Source organism: Armigeres subalbatus, chromosome 1, assembly GCF_024139115.2.
Source record: "Armigeres subalbatus isolate Guangzhou_Male chromosome 1, GZ_Asu_2, whole genome shotgun sequence".
In the NCBI taxonomy this organism is placed as follows: Eukaryota; Metazoa; Arthropoda; class Insecta; order Diptera; family Culicidae; genus Armigeres; species Armigeres subalbatus.
In genome coordinates, this window is record NC_085139.1 from 301,890,739 (window position 1) to 301,912,381 (window position 21,643).

Sequence of the window (21,643 nt, forward strand, 5' to 3'; positions counted from 1 at the left end):
CCCTGGTGAAGCAGCAGTCTAGCTCGGTGCTTTGGTATTATAGAAAAGAGCCTAGCAGAAGCTGCTGCTCGTGCTGCAAAATTCAACCATCCGGCAGAGCTACGAGGCTAGAGCAACGCTAACCAATATTCCTAGCTGTCCTTCCCCCTCCCCCCCATGTCCCCCTTTTATTATATGTAGGGAATATCTTCTATGGGTATGTTTATCCAGCCGAGTTGTTCAGTGAGAAAAGAGAGTCCCCAGTCCTGCTGTTATTGTACATAGCACCGGAGCCTGAACATACACGCTTTTCCCACATCGATCCTATTACCCGTTCCACCAGCAGCCGGAGCGAGTTTCAACAACAGCAAGGAGCAGCAGCAGTAGTGCAGAAAAACCAACCCAGCGCCACCCTCTCTGGAGCAGCAGCGCAGGGCTCTATACGGCAAAACGGGAACCAACAACTCGAGCGGGGCCGAGGCACCCTCTCCCGGTCCTGATTCTCCCTATGTGTTTGTATGTACGTACCTCCATCGAGCTGAACTCCGCTTCCCTCCACGTTGTTTCCTCTTCCTAGTTATGCTGACCCCAACCCGCCCTGCATAGCAGAAAACTTCCAGGGGAGAAAGGGGTAGTAGGTTCCTTATTGGAAAATTGTCATTAAATTTTCTTCAAAGTGACAATGCCGTCCCTTGTGGACCTAAGTTGCGAACGTATCTAATGATGTCTGGCTTGATTATAGATAACTCACCGTGTTGTACACGTCCATTCGATCGAAGAAGCAAAGCTCTAGTATATTCCGGGATCCTAAATTATTTTCGTATTTTAGGTGATGATGAATTACGGAGCCCAATGTAACACCATTATAGTAGTGTACTTGGAACTGGAAGTCATCATTCCAACCAACGCTTTGTTAACGCTCAGTTATTTTGGAAACATTTCGATCTCTTCTTCACAGTGCTAAATTTAGTTCGCTTCCCCCTGGGGTGCGCTTTGGGGCATATTCCCTTGCCATCGGACGGCTGTCAGCCAGCGAACCAGTCGACGTTGTCGTCGTCGTCGCCGTCGTTGTGTTTTTCCGTGCCATAGCAAGTTTTCTGAGAATAGAGCGCACAGTGCCGTTTTCGCGAAAAAGCCCCAACTCCCCCGGCCCCGGATTGCGCTCGATCCCAGAGTCGGGATGCTCCTGCTCCGACCCTGTGGTGCTTTCATTGATTTTTCCGAAAAAGGAAATGAAAGAGCGGCGCGCTGGTGCTGCCTGATGGAAAATATCGGACTCGGACGAAAATATGGCAAATCGCAGGATCGGGCGGGATGGGGGGTAGGAGGTCGCTCATGGTAAAACGCGCACAAAATTTATATTATGTACTTATGTGCAGCAGCAATCGTGGCAAGAGCAGCAGCAGCAGCATACAGAACGATGTCGTCGACGTCGTCGTTTTGCCTTTGCTCCTCCGGTGGAGCTGCTGTTGGTCGTGGCTGGTGATAGTGTTCCACTTACCTCGCCGATTTCTGCCAGCTATTATCCCTGCCCGCCACTGATGAAATATTAAACTGGTTCAGAAGTTGGAATGGACATTGTTGAAATAAAATCAAGTAAGATGAATTCATTTGGAGTACAGACTTGTACGCACTTTTGACCTAATAAACTTTTAACTATATTAATACAATTTTAACAAAATTTATGAAGCCACACCAAACTTAATGTTGTGGCTTCGATTCGATGGAAAATGACGCCAATTAAACGCCTTTCGCACCAGACTCATTTTATCGAGTGTTGATTGTGGACAAGTCTAATGGTGGGACCCCGATGGTCCCAACCAAAAGGACGACGAGAACAGTTTTCTGATTACTCTGGCGGATGGCTCGATGGTGAGCGATGTTGTTTTCTAAAACATGCCATAACTGATAACTACGATTGGGTGGCGGTAATCGATCATGAAGGGCGTTACATTAGCAGCGTTACATTAAAAATGTTAGGTTTGATGGAGCCGTTTTAGATTTTAATTAACTTGATTTTGCGCGAGATTAATACTTCTAAGACGATCTTGTATGTAGTTTTTCTTTCATAACCAATTTGTTAAGCAATGGAATTCAAACCTCGGACGACCTTAACCCTTTCATTTCCACGACTTGTTTTCAAAGTTTTCAATTGTAAGGAATTACTTACATTACATTCTCCATTACTCCGTATCATAGCACACAAGTTCATTGGAAAGTACTTCGGATATAAATCCAGAAATTCGTTTGGAAATTCCTAAAAATTCCTTCAGAACTTCCTCCAAAATTTCTCTTGGCAATTTTATTTCCGAAATTTGTGCAAAAGTTCCTTCGCGAATTTCCTTGGCAATTACTTTAGGGATTGCTTCGGAAATTCCTTTACGGAGTCTTTTTGGATTTTTTTCAGAAAATCATTCGAAAACTTTTTCAGGAATTCTTTGAAAATTCCTTTAAGAATTCCTTAGGAAATACCCATGGAAAATCCTTCAAGTGTTTCTACCTACGGACACTGTTTTAGGATTACATTCGGAAATCCCTTTAGGAGAAATCCTTCAAAATTTGATTTAAGATTTTTTATAAAGAATATAAAAAAATATAAAATTTCTTTTAGAAATTCTCTATGGAAATTCTTCTCTGATGGCTTTTCTAAAGAGATTTTTGAAGAAATTCCTGGAGGAATTTCCGGCTCAATTCGTGAAGGAATTATCAAAAAAAAAACCTGAACAGATTTTCGAACAGAATTTTTTAATTAATTTCTGGAGGAATATCCGAAGGAATTCCGTAAGGAATATACGAAGGATTTTTTAATGGGTTTTCCAAACAAGTAGCTATAAGAATTCACATAGAAATGTCTATATTTCTCCAGGGATTTCTCCGAAAGTCCGGGCAGTAGTAAAATAAACTTAGTTTTGACTCTTGAATCAAGACTTGAAACTTGATATTTGACGGGCTACAGCTCTTCGATGAACCTACGGAGTATCCATCTCCACTGGACTCGATCCTGGGCCAATCGCTTCCAGTTGCCCTGAACATTGAGCGCCCTCAGGTCCTGTTTAACTGCAAAAAGCAATCGTGTACGCGGCCTTTATCAAGGAATTTATCAAGGATTTGTCCCAGGGTAAACATTTGATCCGTCGTTGATCGGCCCTCACGAAAACCTGCTTGGTATTCGCCGACGAAGGACTGTTGAACAGAATACGGGACATAATTTTGTACGCCGAATTAAGGAGGGTTATTCCTCGGTAATTGGGGCACTTCAGTCTGTGCTTAAAGAGAGGGCGAATGAGGCCGTCCAACCAGCTAGCAGGAATTTCCTCGTCTTCCCATATTTTCGACATAATATGGTGCAGAACTTCATAAAGCTGCTCACTGCCATGTTTGAGATGTTCAGCCGGGAGCTGGTCCTTCCCCACAGCCTTATTGTTTTTTCAGCTCTTTAAACCTCATCTAGTGTAGGTAACTCCACAGCTTGTCCATCGTCGCTAATATTTATTCTGTTCATGCACCGTCACTTCCTCTTTTCAACAAAGTCTCGAAGTGTTGCTTTCACCTGGCAGCCACTTCAGTTTTATCTGTCAGCAAATTCCCTTGTTGGTCGTTGCACATGACGGGAGATGGCGCTGTCTTTCTCCGTACGCCATTGACAGACTCATAAAACCTCTGCATATCGTTCTGCTCCATTTTTCCTGCGCCTCACTAATAACTTGTTCTTCGTACTCTTTTCTCTTTCTGCGGTGGGTTCGTTTTTCGGCTGCTCTTGCTTCCTTGTACTCATCTCTATTCGATCGGGTACCCGACACCAACATCCGACTTCTGGCAACGTTCTTTTCGCCTGTCACTCTCTGACACTCCACATCGAACCAACCCGTCCTAAGTCGCCTCTGTGCAGTGCCTACCACTTCTCGTACTGTTGTGCTCACCGCTCCATGGATCGACTCCCATAGATCGTTGATTTTGTCGCTAACGTTGATTGCACTCCGTTCGTCGAGCTTCTGGCGGTACTCAGCCGATACTCCTACCGCCGATACAGTTGACAATCGTGATCGAATTTTACTGACAACGAGGTAGTGATCAGAGTCAATGTTCGGACCTCTGAATGTCCGCACATCGTTAACATCCGAGAAATGGCGCCCATCCACCAGAACATGGTCTATCTGGTTGCAAGTTTCACCATTTGGGTGTCTCCAGGTGTGCTTTCGGATGTTCTTTCGTGCAAAGTAGGTGCTACTGATGGCCATCCCTCTGGCAGCAGCAAAATTTACTAGCCGTAGGCCGTTGTCATTGGTAGCGGAGTGAAGACTCTCCCTACCGATTATGGGACGGAAAAAGTCCTCTCTACCGACCTGAGCGTTAGCGTCTCCGATAACAATTTTCACGTCATGCTTTGGGCACTCTCCATAGGCTTTATCAAGACATTCATAAAACGTGTCCTTCACGTCGTCGGATTTATCGTTTGTCGGTGCGTAAACGTTGATTAGGCTGTAATTGAAGAATTTGCCCCGTATCCTCAACACACAGATTCGTTCGCTAATGGGTTTCCACCGCATCACTCGCTTCATCTGCTTGCCCATCACTACGAAACCAACTCCATGCTCTGCTTTTTCACCGCCGCTGTGATAGATGTTATACTTGAATGCAGTATTGGTCGTGGGGTCCACGGCTCAGAATTCACGTTCTCCGGATATAGGCCATCAGACTTCTTGAATAGCAGCCACGTTCACTCCAACTTTCTGCAGTTCACGAGCCAGAGGGCTCACTCGTCCAGGTTCATTTAAGGTCCTGACATTCCAGGTACCGAGTTTCCAATCATATTCCTTATTTCGTTGCCGGGACGGTTGCCAAACATAACGTTCTCTTTTTCTTCTATCTCCATTTTTCGTGGTATTTGAGAGGCTTCAATAAGCTGCCTTACCGGGGTCGCGTTACCTACATCGCGATGATGGGGCTGCCACCTTAGGTATAGCTGACGCGATACAGCATTTCGTTAATCAGCCGCTGGGTACCAGGCAGACGCTGTTTGAGCCGCACCTCCTGGTGAACAGACGCTCGAGGCGTACCTTCTCACTCTAGCTGATGTCAGAAGGACAACAGTGCCCAGGCTGCACTACCAGCTAAGTACACAACCATTAGCTGGCGGTCTGTTGTCATCGGACAACCCGTGGAAGCGTGAGATAGGGACTTGTGGGGACCAGAGCTCTGTTGGGCGCTCCTTCCTTGATGTCAACCCACCATTTTGGAGCCCACCCACTAGCCCTACTGTAGCGTAGCTTATAAGCAGTCGTCTAATGAAACTAGGGATCCTATATTAAGAGATGTGCGAATACTTTTCCAGATGATTTAGCAACGCTGTTACTTTCGTAAACAAACGCTGCCAGCACTTGCCGTGGCGCAAAATGTTGGAGCTCGAACATGACTTTGTGTATGATGGCATTTTCAGATTTCGTTATCTAACGGCCAACATTGCATTATCACTAAAATAAAAGTGCAATACAAATGAACAAAGTACCATACATAAACTAGACTACTTCAACTTGACAATGTGAAACAAATTGTTTATTCGATAAAACTTTTCGTAAAATCTTTTTCATTACAATCGCAATACCTTTCAATCCGCAACAATAAAAATGTTCATTTGGCTCAAATTCTGACAGCTCTCAATGCTCGATTGGCTCAAGATGGCCGCTTTCGCATATCTCTGAATGTAGGATCCCTAAATGAAACCATGAAGATGTGCCAAATATTGCTTTTTCTTGTTAAATCATTCTTTTGAAAGTTGGAAGGTGCAAGTTTGATGGAGCTCTACAGCTGCCATGAGAAGAAGAGGGTTTAGTTTAGATGTCGGCCAGATGTTGAACCTCAGCTTCATATTTTTAGAGACGCGTTAAACAACAATCTGAAGATTTGGTTTTAAACTGATTGTAGTGTGAGTTTGTAGATAGCATGATCAGTCTTTTACAACAATATGGTTAGCTCAAGCTTGGACAAAAGATGCGTGCTTCAGATTAAGGTTTATATTCAAAGTTAAGACCTCTATGCTATGAAATGCGAATCAATAGACAAAGAGAAAAAAAATTAGTCTCCTACTGCTAGTCAAGTTTTTTTTTTTTAATTTTTCAAGCGAATTTTCGTTTTTCTTTTCGGCAGATCCAAATAGGGAGTGAGTGGTAGTAATGGACCCCTTAACGACTAAAATTTACTTCAGTCGCTCCGCTAGAGCGAGCCTATTGACAAATTGTAGTCCTGCTGCACCCGATGACAAGCAATCAGCATTGTGTTTCGTTAATAAAACCAGCCAAAACATTCATTTTTACTACTAAAGCAAGCATTTTAAAATGATGTAGCTAGCATGCCTATTATGGCCACCCCCGGGTCCATAATACGCAACATCGAGTTTGTTTATATACGTATTATGGTCCCCCCTTTGATTTACACGTTCCATTCCCACATGTTCCTTGTGCCTATTATGGACCCCCCTTATGTGCTACACTCTAAATAATCATCACGTCATATTCACGTGAAAAATCACGTAACTGATCTGTCTTGAACAAACGACGATTGTTACGTGATGTTAGTAATGTTCACCTGAAATTCAAGTAACTTATACTAAAATCTTGGTGAATATGTTTGTATGTACTCGTAAACAATTAAAGTAAAATTGTGTTAGTGTGATTGCAGCTTCGGTATTTGCGGAAAACTAGCATTGTAAACAATCTTCACGTCAGATTTACCTGAAAACAAATATGGTTCTCATCCACCATACTTTTCACGTGAGAGTGACTTGATACTCACGTAAGAATAAAAGACACATAACCTAAACATAATTATAGGATTTGCAGAGGTAAGCGATATTTCATGTGCAACTAGGCGGGGATTTTCCGAACCTGCATGTTCCCTCCTTGGAAAAAAAATCAGCGGAAGTCGGATAAAATTTATAAGATTCGTAGAAAGTAATATGGAAGAAGATGAAGCTACATGAAGCCTATAACTACCGTTTCCGGTAGCGTTAGTAGAAAATTTCTATTCCAGATTTCAACTACCAAGACTGAACTACTTTTTGCTTAATTTAACAGCGGAAATAGCATCAATTTTTAAGAAAGAAACTAGTCTCATCTTTTTCTACAAATCTAATAAATTTTATTCGACATTTTTCAGTTTCTGATTTGTTCTCCAACAGTGTTTTCCCGAAGCGCAATGGCCGAATGACAGCATTTTCTGTCTAATGATAAAAACATCATTCTGCATCAAATGCAGTTCAACGCATCAAGTGCATCAACAATGCGAAGAAGTCTCCTGTTTACGGCTGCAGGCAGTCACTAGCTTATTTTGCATTCATTAAAAAACAATTTTGCAATATATTTCAAACCATGTAGTGGTTACCTGATGTCATATAGCTTTTACTGAAATTTCACGTAACCAGTACGTAGAAATCACGTAAAGTTCACCTGATCAAACACGTAACTACTTTCAAACTTCACGTCATTAGTACTGGAAAATCCAGTCAGATTCACCTGATAAATCACGTAACTCAACGAGGTAAAATTTTGTTCAGGTTACATGCCATTCAGGTCACTCTTACGTGAAAAGTATGGTGGATGAGAACCACATTTGTTTTCAGGTAAATATGACGTGAAGATTTTTCAGAGTGTAGTAATGGATCCTTTAGCATATTTACATTTACAAATTAGTTAATATAACTAAATTCCTGCTTCCATGTCCATAACAAATGTATGGAACTGCTGTCATGTTACATGAAGCAACTCCATCTGACGGAAGCAGAAAATAGTCGATTCCAGCTTTTAATTTAGGGTTTTGTTAAGGGGGTATTTGGTTATTAATTATATTTAGTTAAGTCGCAGGTCGCAGATTTTTTTTACCATTTTTATGCAGTTTTTGATGCGTGTTTCATGCTCAATATCATCATTAAATGGTCGTAGAGGTTACAACGTAATTGAATACACTTCTGCTCTGATGGAAGCACGTTGTTGTAAATTACGTCAGCCAGCAGTAATCACTTTTTTTTTGCTCCGTATCAATGCCCTTGCACCCCAGCATGATTGGTTCCTCGTGTACCTGAGGAAAACCACTCGCCAATTATTTGATTCATCGTTGAAATGGTACCGTCTTACTCTGGCAATAATTGTCTTTCCCGACCATACATTCTCCGAAAAATTTTTGATGGGATTTCCGAAGAATTTTCCGTGGAAAAATGAAAAAAAATCATTCAATTTTCTGTGGAAATTCGAACAAATTTTTAAGGCTTTGGATGAATTTCCCTAGGAAACATTTTTTTCTTTGTTAGGGTCATCACCCTCTTTAACTTTCCAAAATATTAAAGGGCGAAAAATTGTTTCCAAACGATGTTTGCCTTCATCAATTTACAACATGCATAGCTATTATTCTTCCTATAGCTGGAAATATATTGTGGATTTACTTGACCAATGGATTCGAAGGTCGGTTCACTTGCCTATTTCAAACGTTCCCTTTTGCAGCAAGGTTCGCCAAACTCAATAAATGTTTGGTAGATTACCTTATTTGTTGCTCCTTGTCTATCAAAACAGATGTCCAAGCATCCTAAAGAGAAGTCCGAGGGAAATAGCAAAAAGCACGTGGCAGACTTGTCACTTTTGACAGATTTTACAGGATTTAACAGGGAGCTCTTGCTTACAAATTTCGTGCACGCTGCCTGGAAATATGTGGTTGATTAACCCTCCACCCACGTTCTCGAACATGTTGCTCAGCAGACGAAATCCAGCCGTAAGACCACGAGGCGTGAATCATAAATGGTGGACAGCTCTGCCGACCTAATTATATAATTGAGAAATCACTTGCGTCATTTTTGCCTATATACACCACGTATCACGTTAGACTAGAACATTCGAGCTTTGATGCGTGGACTAATCTGGTTGGATCTCCAAATATTTCGCAAACTCGCGAAGGTAGCCCTAACCTAACCTTTCTGACTCGTGCTTCCATGTCGATCCCAATTCCGCCAAACGACGCCCCTCTGCACCACTACCACAAAGTTTGAACGGTTGTTCCCGCTGACACTTAACGACCTGGTCCTACAACTGACGTTTATGGTGAGACTCGCCGCTGAAGAGGATATAGTTAGGTCGCTGAGCCCACTCTGCATAACAGAACGTCATTATCATCATCAGCCAAATCGGACTCGTCCTAGCGATTACGCTGAGAAGCAACAGCGGACATAAAATGCAGCTATGCCTTACATCAGCGATAAGCCTAATGAGATCAGACGATTAGGCTTATCGCTGATGTAAGACGAGACTTTGCTATGCTAGACCTGCTCGTAAAAGACTCATATCTTGCTTCTATGAGGCCGACGACCATATCTTAAAACCTCTTGTATCCCAGCAAATGAAGGGACACTTCCAACTTGTTAACCTGCTCAAGAGTGATGCGGAGCGGGGCTATATATTGTAAAAAATCAAATAACTAGTTCGATTTGCCTAGAATCTTGCTCTTTTCAATCGTAAGGCAGACTGGATATGTATTCCCTTTGCCTACCCGATCAGACTGGATTTTCTCAAATCCCTGTGTATCAGGATTTTCCCCAGGACAGACTAGAACCTTCGATTCTCTTTGTCCTTGGTCCTTACTCAGACAGACTAGAAAAACTTCTCTGTGTCTGAGATTTTTCTGGGCAGACTGGAAATAAATTTCCCTACACCACACCACAGTCTTTCACTCAGTTTATTTAGTCAGTTTACTCGGTAGAAAATATATGCTTTTTTTTTCTTACTAAAAATTCACCGTTTCCATTTGCATTGTAGAGTAGTTTGTTTCCAGGAACTCTCTCTTCTGCAATTTCCGCCGTTCTTCATTCTCGTCGCCATTTGTAGGGAGGAAGTTAAGTAAAACACACTTCTTTAAGGTACTGATTTCAAGTGACGTTCATAGTATCCAATAATCCCCAAGCCTCCTTAGTTCATTAATAAGTATGGGTATACTACAGTGATGTGCAGATGTCAACCATGTAGCATGTGTAGTATGTTCCGTTCAACTTTGGAACGAGTGAAATTTAGTGGGTTTTACATACTGAGATGTATCTTTTTCATGATGAATTAAAAAAAAGAATCTTTTATTATTATTATTATCTTTATTAAAGAGGTTTTCGGCCCTGGGCCGGTTCACCTCGTAAAGAATCTATTTCGAGCATCATGAATGTTCTGAATACAATGAATGGTGCTATTTATTCAAGACTGATGAGTAGTATGCTGCATAGAAATGGTAATTCAATAAACGATAAATATTGTCAACGTATTTTACGAAGGACCAAAAAACGGTATATTCTAACGAAAATGATAAATCTTCCCAGTATCTCAGGGGATTAAAATGTTTTGCAAGGCTTACTGTATATGCTAATTGTATCGATATGTGAACCTTTAAGAATTAAGTTCTATTTTAGAAGTTCATACACACTAGAGACAGTTCTTAGTCGTTAGTGTACCTGAGAGCCAATCCATAGAGGTTACTCATTCCATACCACCTGCGAGTCCGTACGTATTTCTTAAAGGAATTGTAAGAAATTCTAGAAGTTTCCTCGATTATTTGAAAATGTTCGAACAGTCGTTAGAGATGCCCGGGAGAACGTACAGACTTCCAGAAAGATCATGAAAACTTTCGAAATGTTCCCAATGGTTTGCAAAAGTCCGTCAGTAGTGGTGAAGGTCTATTGCGATTCCAGTCTCTCGTCTCACAGACGACTTCCCGAAGGTGGATTAAAAGAATTCAGAATTTTGAAGGATGTGATTGATGCTGACTTCTGATTAACTTCCATGAGCAATTGTAAAATTACTTGAATCAATGAGGGACGTTCGGAATTACTTTCGACCTTCTAATAAATATCCTCACTTTTCTGCTTATTCTAGTAAGTAGTAATTGTGAGTAAGTTTCCAGTAACTCAGGAACTTCTATGGACTTCAAGGATTCGAATTTGCATGGTTTTTCAAATGCTTCTAGGAATTATTTCAGCCTTCAGCGCTTCAAACGGCCAAAGGTATATTTACCTTAAGTATTTTCTCTGAGAAAAGTCATGTCCCCTTTTTTTTCCTTCTGGGAAAAGCTTCACAGCTTAAGATAGCAATTTCGTTCTCATGTCTGCAGATGTGTTCGGGTTCGCAAATTTTATTTATTTAATACTAGAATTAGAAATGCTTTTCTAATACTTTTGGGTTGATCAAACGTTATCTGAAGCCCATGAATAGAATAATATCGTCAAATCGAGTTGATTATGAAGTGTACAAACATAGCGAATGATTTTTTCAAGTTATTTTTTTTACTTTGGAATATCGAGTCAGTTGTAAATAATGCTATTTTTATCGTAATTTTTCGTTGCCATTTCTTTGAATTGAAGGAGTCTGACTTGGAACTTGTCATGCCGTGTGGTTCTTCAGTAAGAGCCAAAATGTAAGAACGTTAGAAGGGCTGTCTTTCCACTTTTGTGATCTACATCATTAAATCATAGGAACCTAGATTTTACCGAATAGCCTTGGCATCTATATAGGTAATGTCCACGGTATACAGAAAACAAGGTAGGCTCGTTAGAAAAATGGCACTTCGAATGTGACGCATGTTTTATCGCCACATGTTGGAGTACAAAAGTAAGCATGCTGCGACCGTAGAGCATCGTCTCGGTCCTGCTTGAGCGAAGATAGCAGTGACGTCACATGTTTATATTCAAACTGACTGTTTACATACGTGATGAGCCTGCCTTGTTTTTTGTATGCCGTGGGTAATGTCAAAGTATCTAATTGTTTTGGTTAATTATGAATTCAGGACTACTGTGATGGAAAATGTGAATATTTTGACACAACATGTTGATCACGGCATACAAAAAACAAGGCAGGCTCATCACGTATGTAAACAGTCAGTTTGAATATAAACATGTGACGTCACTGCTATCTTCGCTCAAGCAGGACCGAGACGATGCTCTACGGTCGCAGCATGCTTACTTTTGTACTCCAACATGTGGCGATAAAACATGCGTCACATTCGAAGTGTCATTTTTCTAACGAGCCTACCTTGTTTTCTGTATACCGTGATGTTGATCAGCAGATTTGTAGAGCCATTAGCGAGATTTATGCATTAACGGTTCTTCAAAAGTGAATTGTCGAATTTCCTATTCTACGGAACTATTGACTTCTAAAATTCATTCCATATTTTTTCATGGTTCTTCTCTAAATAATTTATGTAATGAGAAATTTATTATGGAATTTTTGATTCGATGAATTTTAATCTTAAATTGCTCTACAGTTACTGATTTTCATAATAAATTATTAAATACATATAAATTGCTCATATGGTATCGATTGCTTCATCGATCTCCCTCAAATAAGTCCAAATTATGTCTCGACCAAGAGCGCAATTTCATTAAAGCCACGTTCCGTGGTTCCACTTTATGCTTCAATTGCATTTCATCTTCACGGTGCTCTTAAATCATACTTACCCTGACACCCGGTGTCACCTCTTTTGGTAGATCCACCCTCCCCATCCTCTACACCCCCCCAACTACCCCTTTCAGAAACCAATGTGCAATCCATCTCGGGAAAACCCCAGGACGACGACGACGACGATGACGGCGTACGGTCGCTTTTTTATGGCCTTAGTCCGCATGTGCCGGCATTGTTGTCGCAGCGCACCACTGCTGCAAGTCTGTCTCTCGCCGCTCTCTCTCTCTATGGGTGGCTCTCTGTCTCTCCATCTCTCCCCGGAGGACTAATATATACCACTACTGAAAGGTTGGGTGCCTTCTATTTTTCTGGGTCCCCCCTCCCCGGTTGCATCCACACGCGGCCCAACACCTCACACACGTGACGCGTCCGACCAACAGCGGAGGTTAGCCAGGAAGGATCTAGGAAGGATACATCAACAGCAGCAGCAGCAGACCTTGATGGCAATGGTTACGCGCGCAAGCAATTTTCACACTGATGCAAGTCAACCAGCCAGCCAGCGTGCCTGCCTGCAGTACGGTGGATGCTCGCTTTTGTGATAATCGTTTACGTCCACCTCCCACACGACACGACAGCACTCCGCTCGTGATGGCATGACTGCGGCTGACGCACTTCCCAAGTTCCGTTCGCATGCAAGTTAGCAAATGCAGTTGGTGGGCTCAAGGCCCTCTTCTGCCTCATAAATCACACGGCCTGTAATTCGTAATTGGAATTAATCTTCCCCATGGTGGTGGTGGGGTGGGAACTTCTCATTGCCGGTCAACATCATAAGCAGTCTGGGGTGTTTGGTTGAGATGGAACTTTTGGGGGGTTTCGCTTGAGTTGGGTGTTTCTGATAACAAGTTTGTTCGTTTTGGCCCTCCAAGTAATCCATAAAATATAGATCGAATTTACAGAGCAGTGCATCACGTTCAAGATTTCCAAATAAAAAAAACTTGTCACCATTTTATCGTCACCCCATATCCCCTCATCGCACACGCCGACTACCAAAAATTTTTCTCATCCCTCTCTTTGCGCCAGACGATGTTGGACAAGGAGAAACAGCGCTTCCATGAGATGGCCGAGAAGGACAAGCAGCGGTACGAGCTGGAAATGCAGAACTACGTTCCCCCTAAGGGTACGGTGGTCGGCCGCGGCAAGAAACGGAAGGCATTCAAGGACCCTAACGCACCGAAGCGATCTCTGTAAGTATAATAGTGGTCGGCCGATTCCGAGCGCGGGATCCTCCTGACAATAAACGAGATTTCCTTAACATACGCGTTTTCACCCTACCCGCATATTAGGTCGGCGTTCTTCTGGTTCTGCCACGACGAACGGAACAACGTTAAGGCCCTGAATCCGGAGTACGGCGTGGGAGATATTGCCAAGGAGCTGGGACGAAAGTGGTCCGACATGGAACCAGAGGTCAAGTCCAAATACGAGCAGATGGCGGAGAAGGATAAGGCGCGGTACGAGCAGGTGAGTTCAGACTTTTTTTTTGCATTTATGAACTAGATTTCAGAAACTGTAAGTCATGTTATTTTTTTAATAAAAGGTTGATAGGAAAAAAATCTATTATAGCGGCGCCCGTCCATCAAGCCATTTGGATGCAATAACGACTGGATAATTTAAAATCGGGGTCGCTAACTAAATAGATCATCTGCCTATGAACATTTTAATGTATCTTCGACCCCATTTTTACGCAATTGTTCGAGATTCCTAAACTTTTACAATATTCACATAAATCTTCCTAGATTAGAATAGGGTATCTGTTCCCATATTAATAACAGCCCGTATATTAATCTCAACCGTCGATAAACCAAATAAAAAATCAATTTAATTACAATTTCTCACATCGTGTGTACACAATAATGAATAGACCACCTTCTCCAATGTTTAGAATATTATTTAAAATTCCGTTTGAGTAATGTTTTAGTTCACAAGACTCAAATTATTAAAAACAAAATTATAAAACACATTTATTTTCATTTTCCTACCTCTGAACTGTTGATTTGATGCACTGCTCGATTGCTACTAGCAGATTCATCTCATTTCAAGCCGTTGTTTTCCACTCAATTTCAAGCTGAAACAAATGAATCCTTTCAAAATACACTTCACAACACATAGAGCACATCACAATTTCACTATAAATATAATCATATTTGGAAAACTAACGCGATTTCCTATAGTTTGATATAGGTTTATTTCGAACAAAATCTAAATTATCCTTGTCCGTATTCCAAACTGTTTACATGGCTTGCAGTACTCTCAAGGGTTGCCGACCTAGATTTTTATTTCAAAACGCTTGAATGAACTTTCACTGTGAAATTCAACTCTTATGTTTGTAAAATAAATTATATCGAAAAGATAAATTATGACAAACATAAAATTGAACTGATAAGATGGAATACTGCAACAAAAACAACAATTTTGTAATTTTTTTTTTTTTTTTTTTGTCTTTATTTAGGAGACTTTCAGCCCGAGGCTGGCTCATCTCCGAACTTTGTAATTATATTTCAACTCAAATACAAAACATTGAAGAATTCGGCATCACTGCAATCATATTGTTACGTATACACACAAGTAATAGTGTGCGTATTTTATGTTGGAAACAGTATTATTGATATAGGTACAAGCATAGGATTAACTGTTTTTGAATGTTATTGAAATAGGTGCATGGCAGTGATGATGTTTTTTAGCTAAATACTTCTATAATGTGATAACAATTTCATTTTTGAAGTAACCAAATTGTTATCAATTAAAAATGACGTGAGCCGAGCATAATTATTCTCATGTTTCTTGATTATTGGGTGAGAAATAAATGCATTTCATATGCGCATTGGCTTATTGTTATTGATATAGGAACAGATACCCTATGTATTTTTTAAATTTTCTAGTAATAGACCTTACTTCATTAAATTCAGTTCCCAACGAAAGGTCTTGATTGAGAATGTCTTCGAAGCTCCGCGTGACCTGATCCTCAATAGGACTGATAAGACCAGACTAACATTATAGGCACTCTCCAACTACTGAGCAAGTTTTTGATTTTTTTAAAGAGAATTGTCGGTAATTTCCAAAAGGGTCTTGAACTGGGATCCTTTACACATTATTCTGAAAGTTGGTATTTCTCAGAAGAACGAAACTTTTTATTTAAATTTTATTTAGCAAATCTCCCCAAATAACTTTCAACCTGCCTTTGAATCACATTTATAAGACGGATCAGTAGCTGAAGATCGTCGTCAAAAATAATGGAGTTAAATTTAATTTCACATTCAGGAATAAAGAAAGAATGGGTTGGAGAAAGTGGGACAAGATCGCCACCTTAAGCTCTGGCTCTTGTGGACCACTAAAAATCCTCCACGTACTGGAGATTCATCTCTTAGCCATCTATGGTGTGTCTTACCTATAATATTAGCATGAAAAAAATATTGTTTTATTCATTTTAAGCACTTTATTAATTGATTTTAAAAAATATGTTCAATATCTAGGCTGTGCATATGCACAGCACATGTTTCGAAATGGACAAATTGATATGAAATTTGCGAAAAAGAATCCACGTGTCTTGGAGGGACTCGAACCCTCAACCTCCTACTCTCTAGACAGGCGTGATAACACAACTACACAACAAGACCACTTAAAGGTCACGTTTGCGGAAAAGCCATCAGAATCCGAGTACCAACCTCCACCGCGGTTAACTCTTTTTTTTTGCAAATTGAATATCTTTCGGATGCTTGAAATTTTTTTCAGTTTCAGTCGAAGTTATGACCAGTGACTACAAAACCATCATTTAAAGCGACAATTTTGGAAGTAACATCATTTGTGCATAATCCATTAAAGTGCAAAAATGTTAACATATGTTTTATTAAGTTCAAAACATCTTTTCAAATATTGTATGACCCATGCTCGTCTTGCCCTGAGGGGGTGGCGAATTCGCCCCATACAGTAAATGAACACCTCGAAAAAACACACTTTTTAAAACCAATGTATAAGATGTTTAAAATTAAATAGGCAATCAATATATTTACAAGCTAATATTATAGAAAAGACCCTAAATAGATGGCAAAAAGACAAAAAATCTGCAGTATGCGGAGGATTTTTAGTGTTTCACAGCCAGAGCTTTGGGTGTCGGATCTTGCCCCACTTTGCCATTTGATGATTACTATTGCAGAGTAAAAGACTAACACAACTTGTTAGGTTGTATACGTAGGGTTAGGCGAGGCAAGATGGGTAAGGGCCGTTTTTTATTATAATTCATCCGACGAATTGTCTACATGAATAAACTTAAGTGGTAAAAACAACAATAACACATTGTAACGACTAGTAAAAAAATAAGAACAATTAAATAACACAAACGATACCACAGTCAGAATTTCCTTCTACGGATTTTGCTACGAAACTTTTTGGATGAGTCTTCAAACTCGTAATCTGCTTCTACTATTGAAAACACTCTAACCATGGCAGAGAAAGGCTCGTAGTATCCATAGGCGGTGCGATGATACCTTGGTTGCAGAAGCGAGGAATTCCTTAACGATCGCTGAGGAACTCGGAAATTCAATTTGGATAACAATTCCGGACAATCCATCTCGCCGTTCAAGGGTTTCGCGACGAATGTAGCCTGCTGAATTTTCCTCCTGTGCTCCAACGTGTCCAAACCCAGCAGCAAACATCTATTCGTACATGGGGGTAAATTATCTGGATCATTCCACGGAAGATTACGTAAAGCTAGCCGAACAACTCTTTTCTGCATTCTTTCAAGTCGAAGAGTCCAGGTCACTTCATAGGGACACCATACGACTGATGCGTTTTCTAGTATAGGTCTGACTAGAGAGCAATAGAGTGATTTCAGACAGTGAGGATCTGTGAAATCACGCGCTATTTTGGAAATAAATCCTTGTTGGCGATTGGCCTTTAAACTTATGGATGCGTAGTGAAGACGAAAATCCAGTTTTGGGTCCAAAAGAACACCGAGATCATTGACTTTATCGACTCTGCGTAGCGTATCGCCGTTAATTATGTAGTTGAAGATGATTGGCTGAAACGTCATCACCATATATTTTGGCACACTGATCGTCAATTTATTACGATTATACCATTCAACAAATAGGTCCAGAAATCTTTGAAGACGGTAACAGTCGTCAATTGTTTGAACCGTAACGTAGAATTTGAAGTCATCCGCATATACGAGATTGCATGTAGCTCCATATAGTTGCGCAGCATCATTGAAGAACAGCGTGAACAGCAAGGCGCCCAAATTACTTCCCTGGGGAACGCCTGATTTGTTGACAAAAGGGTTTGAGATACAGTTGTTTAGTTTCACACGTAGCGTCCTATTATTCAGATACGAATGCATCCACGACTTGAGCTCTGCTGATGCACCCAGCTTAGAAAGTTTACACAGCAAAATATTATGGTCAATCTTGTCGAAGGCAGCTTTAAGGTCAGTGTAGATGACGTCGACTTGTTTATTCTGTTCCATCGCTGTAACGCAAGTACTGGTGAAGTCCAGCAGGTTTGTCACAACAGACCTTCCAGGAATGAAGCCATGCTGATCTGTCGAAATGTAATTTCTCGAGTTGCTGAAGATGACCTGGTGTAGTATAATTTCGAACAGTTTCGATGCCGCAGATAAGCTTGTGATGCCTCGGTAATTCTTTACATCCCGGCGGTCTCCAGCTTTGAACACCGGGAACATGTAGGAATGCTTCCAAATGGCGGGAAATTTGCCTTGATGAAAGGATCGGTTGAAAATTGCCGCAAGAGGTTTGGCTAAGGCTGCAGAACATTTGCAAAACAGAACGGCGGGTATGCCATCAGGTCCAGGGGATAAAGAACTCTTTAGTTTCCTTGATGCTGCGATGACCATATCCTCTGTCACTTCAAACGTTGTTAAACTTATGAAGTCTAAAGGCACATCACCGGATGCATTCTCAGCTTCACTATCGCTTGCTCCAACGTCTTCGAAAACTGACGCGAAGTGTTCCGCAAATAGTTCACTTGCGTCTGCGTTGCTCGTGGCTTCCTTCTCATTGAGATACACGTTAGCCGGAATGGTAAAGGTTTTCCTTTTACCGTTTATGAAACTCCAAAAGCTCCGAGGAATTCGTCGTTAATCCATCTGAACTTTTGTTAAATATGGACTTGTACAAATAGCCATTCAGCCTCCAAAATGCTGTACTTGCGCGCTTAAATTTAAGTTTATTCTCTTCCGTTTTACACCTTAATTTGCGTTGAGCGGAATTTCTCTCTTTTTTCAGCCGGCGAAGCAACGGGGTACTCCAAGGAGGCTTCAAACGACGGCTTATGCGTGGCACATTCGACTCCAGCCAATGAGTAATGACGCCACAGAAGCGTACAGTCATTTCGTCAACATCAGTGCACTCTAATATGTCGTTCCAATCCTTACTAGAAAGAAACTGTAGGAGCACAGCGTAGTCAGTTTTCTTGTAATGCAGAAGAATTACATCATTGTTTGCTGCTTCATTTGAATTTACTGGCGAATGATGATTAGCGGGTAGAGATAGAGAGGAGGGTGATGGGAATCAATTGGCAAGAGTGGTACGACTGACTCTTCAATTTCAATTATGTTATCGGCGTTATAGAAAACGAGATCAAGCGTGCGTTGTAGCTCATTCATTATGGTGTTGTGCTGACTTAGATTAACAAAATCCATTCCGTCAAGAAGAGCTACACCAGTCGCATTAAACGAGGATGTTTCTGAGATGCTGACCACGTGATCTACGGTTAACCATTGTAATCGAGGTTGACTGGAGTCACCACAAACAAGAACACTGTCAGCTTTGTTGCATAGCTCATGTGCTTCCATAACAGCTACATCTCGACTACGGTCCGGAGGGATATACTCAACGGCCATATTGATCCTACGCCCTTTCACGCTTGCAGAAACACAAACCTGTTCAAGCATTCTTCCATGATCGAGAGATATCAAAGTACTAGAATAACGTTGCGCTACAGCGATTGACACACCTCCGAAACTCGTTTTATCACTGTTGCATGGAATACGGTCACAGCGATAAACATCGTACTTTGATCCGAAGAGCTGAATGGAGTTGATTCGGTCGTCCAAACCAGTCTCAGTCAAGAAAATCACATCAAACCCACTGTCAGAAGCAGCAAGAAATAGATCGTCAATTTTTGTACGAATTCCCCGAACATTCTGATAATAGGCCCATATGCGGTAAAACTAAGAAAATCAGTTAGTGATTTTCAGTAGAAAGTATAAGATTGTTGAATTTACCAACCCAAAAATTGTCACTTCGATATAAACTTTGACTAGCGCAGACTTTTCAAAATAACGTTTTCCTTTCGAAACTAAATGTGTATTTTGCTTTTCAAAATAACATTTTCCTATCAAAGCTACATGTGTATCTTACTCTTAAAACAACATTTTCCTTTCAAAATTAAAAGTATATTTTACAATAGTATCGATAAAAAAAGTTTCAAACAAAAAAATGATGTGCGCTTTCAATTGAATTCTTATTTATTCATTATTTCATTTCACATAGTTACGTAAAAAAATAGTTTTATTATTATTATCTCCACTGCTCTCAAGCATGGGTTTCAGCTTTCTCTTCTGCTATTCGGCGATGTCTCTCACTAGCAAAAGCCTTAAATGCCCTAAAAACATAATTTTCATGTTAACGAATTATTTCTAGCATAAAGAAGTTGCTTACCTTCAAGCAATTCCGTGGTCATCCGTTCTTCTTCATGTCATGCGATCAGTGCAAAGAATGATTATTGCGGTATTCAGTCTCGGATTGTAAGGCAGCGACGTCTGCCATTGCTTCCTGCTTCCGGTGACGTCCTTCGCCTTTTCCATAATCCCCATTCCGTCATCGTCGATCAGGCCTCCTCGGCCTTGTACTTTCTCTTGGCGAGGAAAATACGATCTTTCCGGAATTTGGAGCGTATCAGGATGTGGTGGCCGAAGGGCGTCTAATTTACTCTCGAATTCACTGAAGAAAATCAATAAAAATGCTGGATTCCAGCAGTCAGTTTTTAATACGAACGGAACTCAGTTTTTCTAAGTATTTACGGAGAGGTTTTCGGAATTTCAACGGTAATTCTCAAGGAAATCATTGGCATTTTCATGAAAAAATCCCCGGAGTTCCAACGTGATGATGTGGGGATCATTCACGGAAAACTCTGCGGACTTCTTCAAATTTGAATCGGCGTGGAAAAATAGATCAGCGGCGTGACAAAGTTTTATACGGAGGCGCGCCGATGCAAAAATGCCGGCGACGGGGGCGTGCCAAAAACTGTCGGAGGCGGCGGCGTGGCGCGGCGGCGCACATCTCTAGTACCGGCTTCATAGTGCTGGGAAAGATGCGCCATCGTGTGATTGGGTGGCAACCAATCAACGCAAGGATGTGCAAGCTGAGGATTAAAGGCCATTTCTTCAAATATAGCATCATCAACGTGCACTGCCCACACGAAGGGAGACCCGACGACGAGAAAGAAGCGTTCTACGCACAGCTGCAGCAGACATAAAGGGTGATACGGTCAAAATTTGGTCAATATGAACTTGACGTATTTCTTTCAATTTTGCATTTAAAAACCTGAACACCCCTCATTTTGAAGGTGTGTGTGTGCAGAATGTTGCTCCTATTTTGATTTTGGAATTCACTCTTCAGTTGTCAAAATGCCGTCCAAGCAAGAAGAGCAGCATATCAAAATTTTGCTCGCGCATCGCGAAAATCCGAGCTACTCGCACGAAAAGTTGGCAAAATCGCTAAAAGTTGCAGCTTCCGGGACTGGAGTTTTATACGGCAAAAGGAAGGGGAAAGGTAGCAGATATTTTCAAGCACATGAAACTGTCAAAGTTCGCAAAGAAATATCTGGTTTGGCAAGCCATCTGTACCTGTGGCTTGAAAAGAAGCATTTTCATAGCTTCCGGGACTGTCAACCAAGAAATTTACGTGAAAGAGTGTTTGAATAAACGTCTGCTGCCTTTCCTGAAGAAACACGGTTGTTCCGTACTGTTTTGGCCGGATTTGGCATCTTGCCATTACGGTAAAAAGGCCATGGAGTGGTACGCCGCAGGTGATTCCCAAGGACAAGAACCCTCCTAATACGCCAGAGCTCCGCCCAATTGAGAAGTACTGGGCTATTGTCAAGCGGAACCTAAAGAAGACCAAAAAAACTGCTAAGGACGAGCAGCAGTTCAAGGCAAACTGGCTTTCTGCGGCGAAGAAGGT

General features: G+C 41.2%; 1 protein-coding gene across 1 annotated transcript in view; it reads left to right on the forward strand.

The window, feature by feature from the left end:
• LOC134207816 (high mobility group protein DSP1-like) overlaps positions 1 to 21,643 on the forward strand; it is a 135,440-nt gene that overhangs the window by 103,589 nt on the left and 10,208 nt on the right. Inside the window, 2 exon segments of the mRNA XM_062683754.1 lie at positions 13,470 to 13,633; positions 13,733 to 13,907. Coding sequence (XP_062539738.1) covers positions 13,470 to 13,633; positions 13,733 to 13,907 — 339 coding nt within the window.